Here is an 18,248-nt window from a genome sequence, read left to right on the forward strand (position 1 = left end):
TCTGTGTTCTCTCTTGAAATCTAAAAGGATGGATGGAGGAAAACATTTTCCTCTTATCACTCTATCACGATCAAATAAGCGATTTTTCCTCGGAGAAAAAACTCCAAAGTGTTTGCTTTTGATTGCGATTTTAATTAATTAACGCCAATGCATCATCATTAGGCGGTTTGTGTTATATAAAAGGCAGCACATTGAGAAGACAGTCCGCAGTCTTGCCTCAATTTGAGTGTCGTGAAAATGTTTTGTGCTAAAATTGGATTTTTCCTCCTTCTCGCCATAGCGGTTGTGGAGTGCAGTGATAGTGGGAAATTGAGAATTTCATCCAAGAGGAATAGCAATGTAGCTGTTCTCGTGGATTCAGATGAGTGCAGAGGTGTTGCTTTTTATGTTGTTCGTGATGGTGAAATTGTGTATGAATCCACTTTGGGGCACACGGCGAAGATAACAACGGAAATTCAGAGTGATGAGACTGAGCTGATCCTCATGAATAGTCAGGAGAAGATCACCTTCAAGATCATTGATGATACTCCCGAATTCTTTCGCTTTGACGTCTCGCGGAAAAGTGTGAAACGCGATAGAACGATCGTGGATTGTGTCTCATTGGGTAAAGATTTCATTTTGAGATATTTATTTTGTTTTGTGTGGTAATTAATCTGTGGAGCTTTATTAGGAGAGACTTGGCTAATATTTGATTAGTGAAGAAAAAATTTTGTTATGAGGGAAAAAATCAATTTTCTTTCTGAAAAGAAAAAATTCTCTATTATAGGGGAGAGCGGGGTTAAAAAAGTCACTTAAGGGTTTAGAAAAAGCTCAAAATATCATATTTCCAAAATAGATAAAGCGAAATGTATAGCTCAATTCTTTAGAATATTTCTTGCCCTACAACTGTTTCTCAGATCATTTTGTTCTATCTAGCTAGAAAAATTATATTTTAAGCTTTTTCCAAACCCTTAAGTGACTTTATTAGCCCCGCCCTCCCCTAGAGTTTAAAAAAAAAGTTTTTTGATCTGATCTTCCTATGATATGAACAAAGTTAACCCTTTAAGGACCAGAAAGCTATTCAAGAAGATTTTAGATTTTTTAAAACCTCAAAAAATCCATTCAAAGAGTCTCGGAAAAAAATCATTTAATTAAATTCACCTCGCTAGATAAGTAGTGGTCCTTAAGAGTTAAAGAATTAACGCGGGATATGATTGTTTTTTCTTACATTCTTTACGAATTCTCTAAAAGCAATAATTTATGAAATTTTTCTGCGAGAAGTCAAAAAATATAGCTTCCACTGAATCCCTCAACTTGTGTAAAAATAAAACCATTTTGTTCTATTTTTATGCACTTGAAGTACAGACTTTAGACTACAAAAGTTATTAAACGTACCAAATATAGTAAAAAATACAGTAAGAAATGTAAATCCAGGTTCATAATCCAGTGTGGTCCCGGTATCAAACGATAGTACTGCACGAAGTTCTGTTCTTCTTCGAAGATGCATAGTCGACAGGAACGAGCAAGCATTGTGGGGGTTAGTTGAGTTCTTAGAAGAGAGTGGTATGAATGTTTAGTGTGACGCTTTTATATGTTTTGTGTTAAAATTTCAGGATTCAATTGCTTGACCGCGGCCTCAAATATTCTACGAATGAGGGCCTTTTTCGCATCGGGTGGGTGGGTGGCGAAAAAAAAAAATAATCCAGTGTGTTAACCCTTGGAATGCGGAGCGGGGTCGTTGAACGACCCCAGCGCTATATTTCGTGCTATAACTAAATAAATATAAAAGATAGCGTTCCCATCTTTTGGAAATAAGCTCCTTGGTTATCTGAGGAGGTTGTGTAAAAAATTCAGCTCAATCCGAATACCACAAGAAAAGTTATTGAGGAATATGTAGAAGAAGGGAATTCAAAAATTTATGTAACGGTCATGCTGCGGAAAATTTCTTAGAGCATAAACAACATAAAACATAATTAGAAGCATGTAAATGTGCAAAACAATAAAGAATATTCGAGAAATATTGCCATTTATCACGGTGCGGGAAGTGAGGGGAATGTGAGGGAAGTAGTGAAAAAAAAAATAGCAGTTGGGTTAACTTTCTTGGCAAATTTCTCAAAAAGAAATTGTGAAAAATTAGTGAAAAATGTTTTTCCCTAATATCTTCTTCTACGTGTTTTGTGGTGGAAAATTTGTGATGCAAGGGGCAAGAGGACTATATAAGGAAGCTATAGGCACTAACCCGACAACTCCAGGTTGTATAGTTTGGGAGAAAATTGGCCTTCTTTTTGGGGTCGTTCAACGACCCCACCTTCGCATTCTAAGGGTGTGCCAAGGCCTCCGCATTCCAAAGGTTAAGCATTGTTAAAATATCTATTTTTAAAGTAAAATCATCGGTTTATCTAAATAGATAAAATAATTCTAAAAAGCTTCGAAGTTCTAAAAATTAGAGTGGACACAGAAGCTGTGCTATTCTTTTCTTCGAAAGAATCACAGCTTAAAAGAAAAAAAAGGGATTTTAAAATTAACTAAATTGATTTTTTTTGATCCCATAAAACTCTTATCAACCTTTTCAAAGATAACAATATTTACTATTGATTGATACATACTATTAAATATTGATTTAATACGCCAAGTCTCTAAAAAATATTTAACTTGAAAGCTTATCAATGAGTCTTGTCGTTCAATTCACGTTAGAATGATAGATTTTTCAAGATCAGTTGAAGCGTTGAATCAGTTGAATTTTTTAAAAGAAGCGAGAGTGGGGCAAAATGATCCAAAAAGTAATCTGTAGAGTTAATAGTTTAATCTTTAAAAGTCGTAAATTGCAATAATAAATGATTTTAATTAATTTTTTAATCATTCAGTACCTCACTCTTTACAAATTCTAATCGTATTTAAGATCCTTCATTTTAAGAAAAGTGTAATTTATTTATAGGTTTCCTCAAGATCGGATTTTCGGTCTTAAGCTCGGTTAACTAAATTTTAATAAAGGCCAACGTTTCACAAATCACAAATCAGTACATTTACAACACGACTTGCTCTATCTCCTATCATTGGATCAATGCCCTGAGAAAGGACTTCAATAGTCCGAAACGTCGGCCTTTAATAAATTTTAGTTAACCGAGCTTTAGACCGCATATACGATCTTAAAGAAACCAACTCATTGTCCATGGTCCTTAGAAAACTATAACAATCAGAAAAGATCTTTAAAAAATCAACCTGACCCATTGCAAAGAAGAAAACCTTAACTTAATATCAATTTTCCACTAGAATTATTTGAGAAAATCTAAGAAAAATAATGTTTTACGTTAATGTTTGAATTAATATTTCACTTTACGATCCTTGAACCTTTAAAAAATCGTAAAAAATGATGCTTTTAAATAAGTCAGAAATTCAATTTCTAGGTTCCTTACCTTATCAAAGTCAATCATAACGCGTCCAGTTATTAGAGTTGGTATACCACAACGCGGATGGGTCAGTCTATGCGTTGTAATTTAATTTGTGAGTAGTATTAGTAGGCAAAGTCTATTTTTTGTAAAATTTAGCAATTTGACAGATTAAAATGATTATATCTTTAGTTCTATTAGACCTACAGAAATTTCTTGACTAGTTATGGAAAGCTATTGAAATAAGCTATAATCTGACATATATTTCGATACATTTCAAGGTCACCTCCAGAACACAAAATGGCGGTTATTTGTTTGATCAAAACAGTTTTTTGCACTTTTTGTCCTCAGGGAATGATTCTAGAGGTTTCTGATGTTCTAAAAAGTTGTAGAGTTTTGTAAACCCTTTAATTTGATACTAAGATGAGCAAAATCGGTCAAGCAGTGCAGGAGATATAGCTCTTAGAACTTTTCAAATTCCAGAAATTTTCAAATGGCTATATCTTCTAAACGGCGACATAGATTTTCTTCATTTTCGGACTGGTGATAGATATTGAGTCAGGCTACAACATATCAAAATTTAAAGGAAAACGATAACAGATGTTCGGAGATATTGCCCCTTTAAGTTAGGCAATTTTTGTTTTCGATTTTAGCGCCTCTTGCGGACATTTCTGGAACTTGAAATGTTCTAGACAGTTGTAGGGCTTTTCAATACCTTTCATTTGATACCAAGATGGTCAAAATCGGTCAAGCCGTTCTCTAGTTATATTGAAAAAACACTTTTTGCTTTAAACCGCCATATTTGCTAAACGGCTTGACCGATTTTCAAGTATGAGTTATCGATGAAAACGTCTCACTGAGCACTAAAACATACTAAAATTTCAGACCTCTAACTATAAGGGAAGTGGTTGACGATAGTTCAAAATGGCGGACGGCGGCCATCTTGGATTTTAAAAATGCGAAAAAATGAAATTTTACACCCACATTTCTATAGAAAACTTCAAACCGGAAGTCTCTATCTGTTACTGTTCTTGAGCTATAAGCCAAAGTTTGGGCCACCGGACGGCAGGCCGGCAGGCCGGCCGGATCAAAAATTTTCCACCACCATTTTCGTAATGTGGGATGTCTAAAACGTGCTTATACGAAGTTTGAGCCCGATCTGAGGTGGTCGGTTTTTCCGATGATTACAATACTTGGTATGCCACGATTGTGGTATACCAACTAATACTCAAAATAAAGAATTTAGAAGAGTTGAAATGCAGAGTTGATTCTCTTTCTGGTTTTTAGAAGCCAAAAACAAATTAATTATTCTTGATTTTGTTTACTTAACTTTTGCTTCTCACTTAAGTTTTCCACTCACATTTTGATCCTAACAGGGTCTGCATCAGGGCATCAAAAATCATTTAAAAATAATCTTTAGAAATTCTGAATTTTTCATTCATAATATGTAAACTCATTCAAATATATAAACCTTAAAATAACCGTCCAACATCTTATTCAAAACCTTTATCAATAAAACAGGTGGGAATACACTCAGGTGGTACGGTGGTCCACAGCAAAAGTATCAGTACTGGCCAGTTGAGAAACTCGTCCTATCCAATTATTCCTACGTTACAAAAGAAGCCGACAGTGCGGCTATTGCTGAGAGATATTGGCTCAATTCAGAAGGAGCTTTTATTTATCTCTCAGACCGAGCTCCACTCTTCATTGACCAAAACAGCATGAAGGACAATCATTTGTGCTTCGTTGCTAGCCTTGCACTGCCCTACAACCCACGTGCTCAGACGTATGATTTTGAGTACAGCATCGGGGTGGCTTCTGATCCGAGAAAAGCTCACATGGAGGCTGTTCATCGGTTTCTGGGAAAGCCCTCAGGGGTGCCTGATAGACTAATGGCAGCACGACCTATTTGGTCAACATGGGCCAGGTACAAGAGGGATGTTGATGAGTATGTAGTGATGGAGTTTGCAAAAGAAATCATCGACAACCGCTTCACAAATAGTCAATTTGAGCTTGATGATGATTGGGAAATTTGCTATGGAGCTTTGACTTTTAGCACTGTAAAATTCCCCAATATTCGCAAAACTGTTCAAGATCTAAAGGCAATGGGATTTAGGGTAACGCTGTGGATTCATCCGTTCATTAACAAGGGCTGCAACCCATGGTACAATGAAGCTCTCACAAATAGGTAATTTTTTGAAGGAGCTTTGCAGCAAAATCAGAATGTTTAAATTCAATTCTTCTCATTCAGATACTTTGTCCTCGATCACAATGGCAAAGAGGATACTCAGTGGTGGAATAGCGAACAAGGTGAGGCTGCGTACATTGATTTTACAAATCCTGAAGCTGCAAATTGGTACACATCGAGATTGCATAAGCTCCTCGAAGACACAGGCATTGATAGCTTTAAGTTTGATGCTGGTGAAAGTAGTTGGCAACCTGATGTGAGTAGTTTAGCTAATAACATTAAGGATCTCGTTAACAGGGTTTACTGCATTGTAGGATCCAGTACTACCCTCTACTTCCCTGGATCAGCATCCATTGAAAATTCAAACAGACTACATAAGGCATGTTGCTCAATTTGGCCCAATTGTGGAAGTTCGATCGGGTTTCCGTAATCAATTCCAGCAGATTTATATGCGAATGATTGACAAGGATTCCCTTTGGAGCTGGAACAATGGTCTCCCAACTTTGATCACGACGCTCCTTCAGCTCAATATGAATGGGTACCCTTTGGTTTTGCCCGACATGATTGGAGGCAACGGCTACGAGGGGGCACCTTCGAGGGAAATGTTTATTCGCTGGCTTCAAGCTAATGTTTTCATGCCCAGCCTTCAGTTCTCATACGTTCCATGGGACTACTCGGATGGGGATGGCATTAAGATCCTCGATCTATGTAGGCATTTTGTTAAACTGCACGAAGACTACACTGACTTGATCATGGAACGTTTCCAAAAAGCCGTAGACCATGGGGAGCCTGTTAATCCACCCATTTGGTGGGTTGATCCTAAGAATCCAGTAGCTCAAAGTATCTACGATGGTGAGTGTTTGAAAACTTTTTTTTTATTCATTGAAAACATGCTTCAAAGTTACTTTGCACTGAGGCTCCACCAGTTGATTAACCCTTGGAATGCGGAGCGGGGTCGTTGAACGACCCCAGCGCTATATTTCGTGTTATATCTTCATAAATATAAAAGATACCATTCCCATCTTTTGGAAATAAGTTCTTTGGTTATCTGAGGAGGTTGTGTAAAAATTTCAGCTCAATCCGACAACCACAAGAAAAGTTATTAAGGAAAATGTAGAAGAAGGGAATTCAAAAATTGGTGTAACGGTCATGCTGCGGAAAATTTTTTAGAGCATAAACAACACAAAACATAATTAGAAGCATGTAAATGTGCAAAACAATAAAGAATATTCGAGAAATATTGCCATTTATCACGTTGCGGGAAGTGAGGGGAATGTGGGGAAGAGTGAAAAAAAAATTGCAGTTTCTTGGCAAATTTCTCAAAAAGAAATTGTGAAAAATGATTGAAAAATGTTTTTCTCTAATATCTCCTTCTAAGTATTTTAGGGCGGCGAATTTGTGGTGCAGGGTGCAAGAGGACTATATAAGGAATCTATAGGCACTAACCCGACAACTCCAGGTTGTATAGTTTGGGAGAAAATTGGCCTTCTTTTTGGGGTCGTTCAACGACCCCACCTTCGCATTCTACGTAACTACCAAGGCCTCCGCATTCCAAAGGTTAATTCTGGGTGAAGCTTTAGCAAGACTAGCCTATCAAATCACAGCTCTATCTCTTGTTGAAATGTAATTAAATAAGATGAAGAATAGAAGTTCTTCCTGATTGGTTGATAAACTCATGCAAGACAGTTTATTTGTTAATTCTTATTTAACTGTATTGGTACCTGGCAGAGCTTTAGTGCAAAGTCGATTTGAATTATTATTTTTTTGAACTGAATCTTAAAGAAAAATCTATGAAAGCTTTTTCTTTAATTGTGTTTTCTTTTTCTCTTTAAACTCTTTAGAATTCCTCCTTGGAGAAGAAATTCTAGCTGCTCCTGTAACGGGTGAAGGACAAACATCGAGGGACATCTATTTGCCAGCTGGAGAATGGCAAGATGGCAATAATGGATCAATCTACAATGGTCCATATTGGTTACATAACTACCCAGCTCCACTTTCAGTTCTGCCTTACTTTATTCGTCGACATAAATAAAAGTCAAATTTCGAATAAAGATTTTTAAAAATATATTTATTTATTTTTTTATTTCCACAATAATTTTAAATAAAAACGTCCACCAATTTTCAAACGAAGCCATTTAGAATACTTTCAAAATACAACGTTCAAACATAACGAAGGTAGGTTGCATCGCGAGCTTTGTAAGTCCATTCAAATGGGAAAGGCTTCGAAAATTGAAGAATAAAAATAAAGTAAAAATTAGTATAGAAAGTTTTCAATATTTTCCAGAAATATTGAAAATGTGAGACACGTTATATAAATAAATTCAATATACATTAAATATAAGCTTTTTAAACATTAAGTACACACACAGACATCCCTGTAGAACAGCACCACTCGTTTTTTTTTCTTTTAGAAATCCATCTCATGAATTACATTATAAATCATCCATGCAATTAAGTCTCTCCCTGTGCGCGGAAAAACCTTTTTTCAAATAATAAAAAAAACAATAACTACAACTACATAATTAACATCCACTCAGACTTAATTAGTAATTAATTTAAAGAGGGGAGATGTATAAAATTGGAAACCATTTCCGTGGAAATGGGGGAAGAGAGCTTTTCTTTCTTTTTTTTTACTCAATGCTGCAATCTCATTGGGTTTGTTCAATGGGTGGTGGAAATGGGGCATTTTCTTCATAAATCATCATTAATTTCCCGTAACGATCCTTTTTGCGCTTCTTGTCCGTGTTCTCTTCTTCCCCACTGCTGCTGCTTGAGGTTGTTTCGCCCAGCGAAAGTTTTGCCGAAAGTCCTTCAAGTTCGAGATCAAGATAGAGCTGATCCAGTTGATCGTTAACCATGACAGGCTAGAAAAATTTAAGACAGAAAAAAGCTAGAATTTGAAGGGATTTTTTGCAGGACAAACTTTAAAGCCCTTATTTACTTGATGAATGAGCTTCAGAGCACTGAGATCTGCCTGGAGAACATCGGGAATTGCTTTGGCCGTCACCTGGTACCGATAAACGAGATCCGGAGTTACGGACACATTGTCAAGCCACGGTGGTTCGGGGCGTCTCCATGGTTTGCGACACTTATCCCACTGCATGTCCTGAGTATGATCGTAAAAATGGTCATTCTCGATACTCTGTACGCCTGAAGGGCGAAAAGATACAGAGAATACCTCAGATTCCTTCGTGCGGTACCCATCGTTGCGGTCATCACCACTGCTTGCGTCTGTCTTCAAGAAAGACGAATAGAAGCTCGACATGGAGGAGTCATCGCTACCGTTGCTCATATCCTTCAACTGAAATTACAAATTATTTTAAAAAGTCTTTTAAAATATTTCCCCATGACATTTCGGAGGCAGACTCTGTCCTTCTTCAGGTCTTCTAAACATAGTCGAATGATTCATAAGATAAAGTGCAAGACAACTGAGCTTCCTACTGTCTAAGCCGAGGAATAAATAAATGAAAACGAAAAGAAAACTCATTGAACTAAAGGCCAAGAACTAGAAAGAAACCTACCTTGTTGACGTCTTCCAACTGACTCTTGGAGTCAACATTTATATCAGCATCCGGGAGAGATGTAATGGGTGAATCAGCAATCTCCTTCTTGGATGATTCAGACAGATCACGAATAACAACCGATGCAGATGCAATGCTACCCATATTGGAACCCGGTTCCGCCTTTACAGACGTCGCCTGCGACGATGGTCTCTGGAATGGTCCATGTCCCTGTGAACCACGACCGACTGCATTAGCTTTGTGCTGAGACAGTGCTCCTTTTAAATCATTAACTTGGTTCTGAAAAAAAACGAGCCGTAAGTTAGGTTTGTCCAGAAAAAATTAAACTCTGTCCAGGAACTTACGTTGCTTGATGCTGGATGGTGATCAGAAACAGCAACGGACGGTGAAACTGACTGAAACTGCAACGGTTGGTACATCATTGGTGGATGCGGATAGACGAATTGTTGCCCAAAGAGTGACGGATGTGGATAGACGACGCTTGCCATGTACTGAAAGGCATACGGTGCCTGAGGATTCGGTGGTCCTGGATGCTCCGTCGGTGGGTTGCTCTTCTGCGTTGCCGGGATGTAGTAGACAGTGGGAAAAATCCCTGATGGTGTTGCGAAATGATTGCGTGCTGTTGTATTTGGGATAGTGGTGAGACTGACGGAAAAGGGCGGCCAGAGATCAACATTCCGAATGCAGGACTGCGTGCCAAAAGACGTCCCCACTCCGTCGAGAGATTCAACTGTGATCATTGGTTTCTGCATCGATGTTCCACTGTTTTCACCATGTCCAGTTGCTAGATCCTTGTGGCTGTCGCTGAGATGCTGCAACTTACTCATGCGGTACGCTTCAACACCTTCCCAAGAATGGGAACCACTTCTCTTGACACCATACCCAAAAGAATGTTCCTGCTGCTGTTGTTGGTGCATTTGTTGATTTTTATCTGAGCTCTTCTTTAGTTTTTCCCCACTACGGCCTCCTGTTCGGGATTCCCGATGCTTCTTCAGCATCATCTTCTCCATGTCGTCGTTATGCTTACTCAGGAGGGATTCCGTGAGGGCTGGTGGTTGGTAGCTACCGGATGATGTTCCCGTTCCTGTATTACTCGTCATGCTGTCCATCTGGATGTTGCTGCCTGAACTCAAGTTTCCCGCTGACCCACTACCGCTCCCAAAGCACTGAACTGGACTCAGGCTATTCTGTGGATCACCCGTTGATTCGGGTTCAGTGTGCTCAACCTTCATTGCTTCGTCCGGTCCTATGGTTATGGGCTTGCTCTCAAAGAAACGCTGAAGGTTCTCATTGTAGTTGAGTTGGTTGTAACTCGGTGGAGTTTCAGATGAACTCTTGCTGTCGTAGTAATCATGATGTGGCGAAATCTCTCCCAGCATCACTGAATCCCGCTCAGATATAGTTAGTTCCGTCTCTTGGGGCAAATCTAACTTCAGATCTGGTCGTGTTACTTCATCCATCAAGGTTTCCATGAAGGAAGCCAGTGCAAGGCATCTTTTTGAAACTTGCTGCTTCACTGTATCAATGTCCTTTGAAACTGGTTCCGTTAGCAAACATAGAATCTTCTCCTGATTTATCTTCGCATCATTTAGGACATCTTCGGAAAATTGTTGATTAACCAACGTGGATGCAAAGACTTGAGGATTCGATGGTCCTAAGGGAAAGAAATTCTTGTATGATTTGGAAGATCTTCAGTTAGAGGTCTTACCTCGTAGTACACGATGATGTCCAATAACAAATTCCAGTTGTCTCGACCAGGGATTAACGAAGCTTGTCCATTCAGTTTCGAGAGTGATGTAGAAGCCATTGTGAGCTAGAAATCTGTAGGGTTTGCTACAAAAGGATGCTCCTGCTGTTTTCCCAACTCTCATTACTGTCTCATAGACTTCTCGGAGATAGGAAAAATCCTCCGGATGGTAGAAATCCATAATGGACCTCCCGATCATATCCTGTGGCAAGTACCCAAATGCTCCAACTGAACTTCCTTCAACGTGTGAAAGGATTCCTGCTGCTGTATGCCTTGTGCTGAATTTTGGACTTCTATGGCACATAATCTCATCAGGATCTAACAAGGATATCAAAGTTATTTTCATAAATAAATAATAAAACTCTCAACAACTTTATTATTACTTTTATAAATACTCCTAACGGGTGTTGCACAAATTACAAGAAGCATGGTGGTTCCATTTGGTGGGACGTTCTCAGAATTTTCCGGACGTGGCTCTTCAGGAGCCTCCCGGAAACTCAGTACCAACTTGTAGGGTTCATAGCTAACGGCTTTAGCCGTAACACCATACCCAGCAGTCCTCAGACCACGATACCTCCTTAGCATAACAAAGAGGGAATTCCGGTTATCCTTGTGCTGTCCTCCTTTGGTTTCGGAGAACGGAACTGCAACTCCCGATGTGATTTGACTAGCAAATGTAGCTCGATCCTTGGGGTGGACAAAATCAATAAAGGACCTTCCGAGCCACATATCTCGTGGAAAACCCAAACTATCCGTAATGCTGGGTGTTGTGAAGAGAACAACCCCATCATGCATGGAGATAACGCAGCAAAAACCATCATCCATCGCATTCTTATCGGATTTGGCAACATTGTCGCCTGATGCAACGGTCGTTTCTGCTACTCCCTCTGCAACCTGCTTCCCATGATCGAGTTCTTCATCACACACGGGCACAGCTGCAGAAGAAGTCACAAAATGAATTTAAAAGAAAATTTTTTAGAGTTAAAAGGAAAAATCCCAACCAACCAGGAATGGAAATATCCTGACATGCAGAAGTGCTCTGCTTTGTAGTCGTTGTGCCCACCATGGAGTCATCCTTTGCCTCCCTCTGTTCCCCAAGGATATTTTCCGTGCTACTGCACTGTCCATCATTCTTAATTTCGGAACATGATGCAACAGCAGCATCTGTAGCATCGGCAATCATTGTAAGAGCCTGCAAATTGCTCTTGAGCTTCTTCTTCTTGCGTTCTTTATCCTTCGTGCGCTTTGGCACCTGCTGTGATGTAACATCGCTGAAAATAGATTCCACCCCGCAGGCATTGATATTTATATGTAATTTGTGCAAGCTTTCAAACTGTTTTTTAGATTAAATCATGCCTGTGGCATTGCGTAAAATTTCCGGCGGTTAAGGATATTTATAATGTGCACACACATAATCCAAAAATATAACAATCAGTAAATTGCATTACATTCCACAAATAAATTTTATCCTGCGGCCAGGTGTTGCACAACCAAAATCTCATTACATTACAAAAATCTATTTTAAGGATAAAAAGTTATATAACTGAAAAAAAGGAAAATTGCAAGATTTGCAGCGATTGGATGACTAGAGGAGGATGAGGAAAATAAAAGGGAAATTGCCCGAAGGTTATAGGAGAAAAGATTCAACAAAGAACATCCTTTTCAACATCTTCTAAGACAAAAAAGCTTTGAAGGAAAGACAAGAGTATCTTTTTACAGCATAAAATTAGTCTGATGAGAGCAATGCTAAAATGTAGCAGGAATATTTCTTGGCAGGATTAAAGGTCAATGGGGGTTGGCTCAGAAGTTTGGGTAATTTATCATTTCTTGTCAAGAAAAAATTAAGAAGAAATTAAAATCTAATTATCCCTCTTTCATTAAACAGGGTCATAGGGGTCGTAATATAAGCAAAATGATTTTTAAAAGATTCTTTGGGATATATAAGAGTCAAGTCAGTTAATTTTTCATCAAACTTTTCCTGAGATCCACAAATTTAATTTTCTTATAGAAGCTGAGATATTGTACAAAGAAAAACTAAATTTTGCGAAAAATGCTTCAAAATGGCGAACGAAAGGAATACGGGGTGAAATTAACGTTAGGATCTGCTTTTTTAAGTTTTCTAATTTTTCCTAAATATACAATCATTTAATTTTTCATCATTTTCCCACAAAATTCTCATGGATACAGTTATCTTCCAGATAAGGGTTAATATGGTTAGTTTCCGTTGTTTAAAACTAGAGAATCTAACGTTAGAATTTACTAGTAAATATTTTTGAATAATTAATTCGTAGTTTTTCAATGTAAACAGATTTTTTTTCCATTACCTACGCTAATATTTTCGATTCAGTTTTAGACTTCCATCAGTATCTGCTAAAGTTAGTTTTTATCAGAAAATATTTGTTTAAATAAAGATTCAAATCAAAACGTAAAATACTTTTATAAAAAAAAGTAAGGATCGTAGGAAAAACGTTAAAAAATATTATTTCTTTAGAGATTCTTGTAAAAAATGTTAGAAATAAATTATTTTTTGAGGTGATTTAGGAAATCAGCAAAGACTGTTGGAAAAACGATTCTTTTGAACCTTTCTACGTTAAAACTTGGTATAAAGTTATTAAAAGTAAGAAATTAATATTAAAATTCTTATCAAACGGTAGAGGACAAGATAAAAAAAATCAAACAATAAAAAATTACAAAAAAGTTTTTAGCTATCATAATCGAAATTTTATAGGGAATATCAGGGCTAAATTCTTGTGAGGGATATCACAAAGTACAAGAACAAAACTATAAAGCAAGATTTTCTAAAAATTTGTGCTCCTTAATTCTAATTTTCATGCAACTCGATTCGATTTAAGGAAGAGTTTCAGAACTTCTTTCGCAAAATTTCAAGAATTTTAATTAAAAATCGATTTTTTAAACAATTTTGGAGTCAGACTTTGAGGAAAATTGAATAAAGTAATGGGCATATCTGGGTTAACTTCAAATGTTCAAATTAAACATATGTATTATTCCAGAACATTTTTAAGGAAACTTTTCACAAAAAGTTTTCTAATTTTTCCTAAATTTACAATCATTTAATTTTTCATCATTTTTCCACAAAATCCTCATGGATACAGTTATCTGCCAAAAAAGCTTTAAGTTCGTTAGTTTCCGTTGTTAAAAACTAAAGAACCTATCATTAGAATTTAGTAGCAAGACAACAAATTTTATTTAGGTATCGTTTTGATTTGCTTCAAATCAATCTTTTGAATAATTATTTTGTAGTTTTTTTTTAATTTAAAGAGTTTTCTTTTCTTTACGCATTTTATCAATATTTTTGATTCAGTTTTAGGCTTTCTTCAGTATCTGCTAAAGTTTGGCTTTTATCAGAAAATTTTTATTTAAATAAAAATAACAAATTAGAACTTAAAATAATTTAAAAAAAAACTAAGAATCGTAGGAAAAACGTAAAAAAATATTATTTCTTTAGAGATTCTTGTATCAAACGTTAGAAGTTAATGAGTTTTTGAGTCGAATTAGGAAATCAGCAAAGACTGTTGCAAAAACGATCTTCATAACCATTCTACGTTTACCTATACTTGGTATGAAATTATTAAACGTTAGAAATTAATATTAATATCCTTATCAGACGGTAGAGGACAAGATAAAAAAAATCAAACAATAAAAAATTACAAAATAAAGTTTTTGATTATCATAATCAACCGAAATTTTATATGGGAAGTGCAGGGTTAAATTCTTGTGAGGAAATCCTAAACCTCACAAATTACAAGAACAAATCTATTAAGCAAGATTTTCTAAAGGGTTGTGCTCCTGAATTCTAGTTTTCATGCAACTCGATTCGATTTAAGGAAGAGTTTCAGAACTTCTTACGCAAACTTTAAAGAATTTTAATAAAAATCGATTTTTTAAACAATTTTGGAGTCAGACTTTGAGGAAAATTGAATAAATTAAAGGGCATATCTGGGTTAACTTCAAAGCTTCAAATTGAACATATTTTTCCAGAACATTTTTAAGGAAACTTTTCACAAAAAGAATAAATAAAAGAAAACACAAAGAAATAGGGATAAAGTTGAACGAACATTTTGGTAAACTGCTGAATTTTCTCGTTTGCCACAGGCAAACATTTAAATTCTAATGCAAAGAGATTCGACCGACATGTTTTGCCAAGGACGTGGACCCATGTTTAAGGGGGTGGGTGCCAAAAAAATATGCAAAAGCTTTTTACCTGCTGGCTTGTGTTGAAGGTTTCCCGCCGTAACCACTACTCCCTGAGGAATTGCTTCCACTATGGCGGGATTTTGAACTTCCGCTGTAAAGAAAAATTCAATTGGAATCAGTGAGTTGGTTGAGGTGAAAAAAAAAATGGTTTGAAGTGCAAAACGTGATGAAGAAATTGGATGAAAAATATACCTTCTCTGCGATTGGCTATTGCTGCAGCTATTTGAATATGCTGAATCTGATATTTTTGTATTGTGATTCGATTGAGTGCTCTCCATGGTTGGTGACTTTTCTCTTTTTGGTGGAATGACTTCTGTGGAATGAAAATCGAATCAGTCAAAAGTCCTTGAAGGGGCGAAAATTCGTCAAAATTTTATTCTTAAATCTTTAATTTTCTTTTAAAGGGGATTGAGAGAGATCTGGCATTGACATAATCACATTGTCTGTTTTTCTTCATCTATGTGTAGGCTATGGGATGAAATTGATGGTATGTGGGGCTGTGAGGGAAATGCAAAGTGAAAGAGCAAAGACCCTCCACGAGATGAGGGTGAAATGTAAGACACCTGGCTTCAATCATTAGCACACCTGCAGACGAGATGAGAGTGTTGACGACGGACCGTGCTCTGTAGGGGTGGATTGGGGTGGGTGTGATCGGGGTGGTTGGGGGCAGCAAGGAGATGAAGGACTGTGGCAACCTTTTATTTTTAGACAGGTAAAAGGATGTGAAGAAAGCCCGTGATATTTTGTGTGCGAGTATGAAACAATTAAGTGGCATCACGTTGAGAGATGCTATCCGCTACTTTGTTAACTGAAGTATCACACGTGGATACATATTATGCGCGCAACTTTTCCATTCACTCATCCCCATATAGCGAGAAATTTATGAGTTTACTCAATTTATTGGATTAAACTTTTTTCTTTCATTCGTCCCCCTATTGCATAATCGTCGGGATAAGTGGGATAAAGGAACATTTTTTCTTAAATTTAATTAAAAAACTCAATTAATATTCATAATTAAAGGAAAAAATTATTCAATTAATTATTTTTATAGAAGAAAAATGAATTCAATTTCCTTTTATCTGATTTTATTACGTGAAAAAGAGCAGACATCCATATCCATATATTATTAGATAATATAGAATCCGTTAGACGTTATGTATTCACGCAATGAGCGTATGATTGGTAAAGAATATCATACAAAATGCTCACACTTTTCCACACGTGACATGCTACTTATACACTGGACACCAATTCACTTAAGATTTTTTTTCTATGATTCTCTGAATTTTTCTTTCTCTGCTGCCTCTTTTATGCATTCACCTCGAAACTTTTCAATCGATTTTCTTCACTTTTTGCCCCACTCAAGTTGAATTTTCTTTTTAAAATTCCGTTAAATTACCTGCAATTGAGAGAAAGAAAATTATCATTTAAACTTACCTCGTAAAATTCTGGAAACCACAACTCTTAATGTGGAATTCACTCAATTTGGGAAGATCATTAAAATGAAATTTCCCGACAAATCCGGATGCAATTAATTAGCTTTTAGGGGGAAGCGGGGGGATGTGCGCTAACACCACCTTAATTTCCCACAATTCGTCACTTTTGCTCGATAAATCTCACTCCGAATAAATTGTCGAGAGAGAATGAAAAATGTTTGGGAGCTTTTCACACTCACACACGCCACACACTCAATTTTCCCTCAAAAGCTAGACTATAATATACTTTTCTATGCAGAGAGTATCCGGGTTTTACGATGTGAAGTGCACCAAAGTCTCAGTGAAACTGAATGTGAACGATAAGAGTGATCCGGCGAGAACATTCACATAGCTCAATGGGAACTGCCGATCATTCTGCGACTTGGAGAATGGGATGGAGCGTGTCTCACGTAGAAAGCCACGTGAGCTGGCAGAATTTGCTGGTGTGTTTGCAAAATACATAGCATTCAACACCTTCACAACACGTAGAATATAAGAGGTGAGATACAACGTTGTATACAAGTCACCAACATTAAATTACATTAGCGGAAAAATGGCACTCAAAGCTGGTGCGGGGATGGAGGATATAACTTTAAGACGCGGGGTCCTTTGACGCAGCATTTTCACGAATTTTTGTGGTCTTTTTATTCGCTTCGCCTGAATTCTTGTAAATTCACGAGGGTGGATGAATGCTCACAGAAATACGCATTTAAATATACGATATAGAATGTTTTTATCCATACAAACGAGCTTCCACACAGAAGACTCTCTCCATGTACACAATAATCCTTTCAAGGAAATATACTCAAAAGTTTCCACGAGTGCACGTTTACAAAATACCAACAAAATGTAAATAACTCCTATTGGGATGGAAAACTTTAAACATTTTTCTTCCACTGAAAGATAAACTTTTTAAACACTCAAAAGAAATTAAAAGTTCATTTTTTGGGATAACAAATAAAACATTTTATCAAAAAGGAATAAAAATTTGACTAAAGAAAAATGAAAAGTTTGAAGGATGTTATAATTTTCACCAGAAACGTGACATAAATATATTTATATTTGATTCGTATGAGCTATATTAATAAATGGGAAACGCATTATTTAATTAATTTAAGCATAATTGAAGAACTGATGATTTGTGTAATTAATTAGTTTGTATGATTAGTTAATAGACTACGGAGAATTTTATTTTACAATGAGCGTTTACAAACGTGTGTTCGAATAAGAAAATAACTAAAATATACATACACAGTCAAGAAAAAATTTCAGATAAATGACAAAAACATAATTATAATTATTTGTATTTTTCCTTTGAAAATTCTTTAGGATACAATAAATATTTTAATACAACAACTAGATGTAGTTTAATACGCCAATACCTACTATTTTGTATAAGAATTTATGATACATTCACATAAAACCGCTGGACCGATTTTGAAAACTTTTTTATAATCCTCAAAAGAAAAGAAAGAAAAACGTTCTCTTGAATAAAGAAACTTCCTTTTTCTATTATGTAATATAATTAAAGAAAAAACTTATCATTTTCCAAAGAAATTATATTTAACAAAAAACGTTATTTTCGTTAATTTTGGATTTTTTTTCGAGGACAGTGTAAATAGTTCATTTAGCGCTGTAAAGCAATTTTATTCTCGTGCCGATGCGCTCTAATATTAACATTAAACGACGTAGAAATATGTTGTTGAAATTATCAATTAAAAAAAGTATTTTGGTAAT

General features: G+C 36.4%; 2 protein-coding genes across 4 annotated transcripts; one reads left to right on the top strand and one right to left on the bottom strand.

The window, feature by feature from the left end:
- The first annotated feature begins 72 nt into the window (after positions 1-72).
- On the top strand, positions 73-7,618 carry LOC129793175 (myogenesis-regulating glycosidase). Its single transcript, XM_055832963.1, has 5 exons — positions 73-604; positions 4,887-5,553; positions 5,617-5,809; positions 5,868-6,405; positions 7,395-7,618. The coding sequence occupies exons 1-5, from the start codon at positions 238-240 to the stop codon at positions 7,583-7,585; spliced, it is 1,956 nt and encodes a 651-aa protein (XP_055688938.1). The 5' UTR covers positions 73-237; the 3' UTR covers positions 7,586-7,618.
- LOC129793170 (period circadian protein) lies at positions 7,594-16,876 on the bottom strand. 3 transcript variants are annotated; one of them, XM_055832947.1, is made up of 11 exons: positions 16,474-16,876; positions 15,229-15,349; positions 15,044-15,127; positions 11,827-12,092; positions 11,205-11,756; positions 10,783-11,139; positions 9,419-10,728; positions 9,075-9,353; positions 8,732-8,854; positions 8,495-8,659; positions 7,594-8,417 (listed from the first exon to the last, which is right to left on the bottom strand). In XM_055832947.1, exons 2-11 carry the CDS (start codon positions 15,312-15,314, stop codon positions 8,202-8,204), a joined length of 3,438 nt encoding a protein of 1,145 aa, XP_055688922.1. In that variant the 5' UTR covers positions 15,315-15,349; positions 16,474-16,876; the 3' UTR covers positions 7,594-8,201. The 3 variants fall into 3 exon arrangements, with proteins under 3 accessions (XP_055688922.1, XP_055688902.1, XP_055688911.1); XM_055832927.1 differs by having other exon boundaries at positions 8,495-8,854; positions 16,474-16,840; XM_055832936.1 differs by lacking the exon at positions 16,474-16,876 and adding an exon at positions 16,270-16,393 and having other exon boundaries at positions 8,495-8,854.
- Between the last annotated feature and the right edge of the window lie 1,372 nt (positions 16,877-18,248).

Source organism: Lutzomyia longipalpis, chromosome 1 (genome assembly GCF_024334085.1).
Source record: "Lutzomyia longipalpis isolate SR_M1_2022 chromosome 1, ASM2433408v1".
NCBI classification, from domain to species: Eukaryota; Metazoa; Arthropoda; class Insecta; order Diptera; family Psychodidae; genus Lutzomyia; species Lutzomyia longipalpis.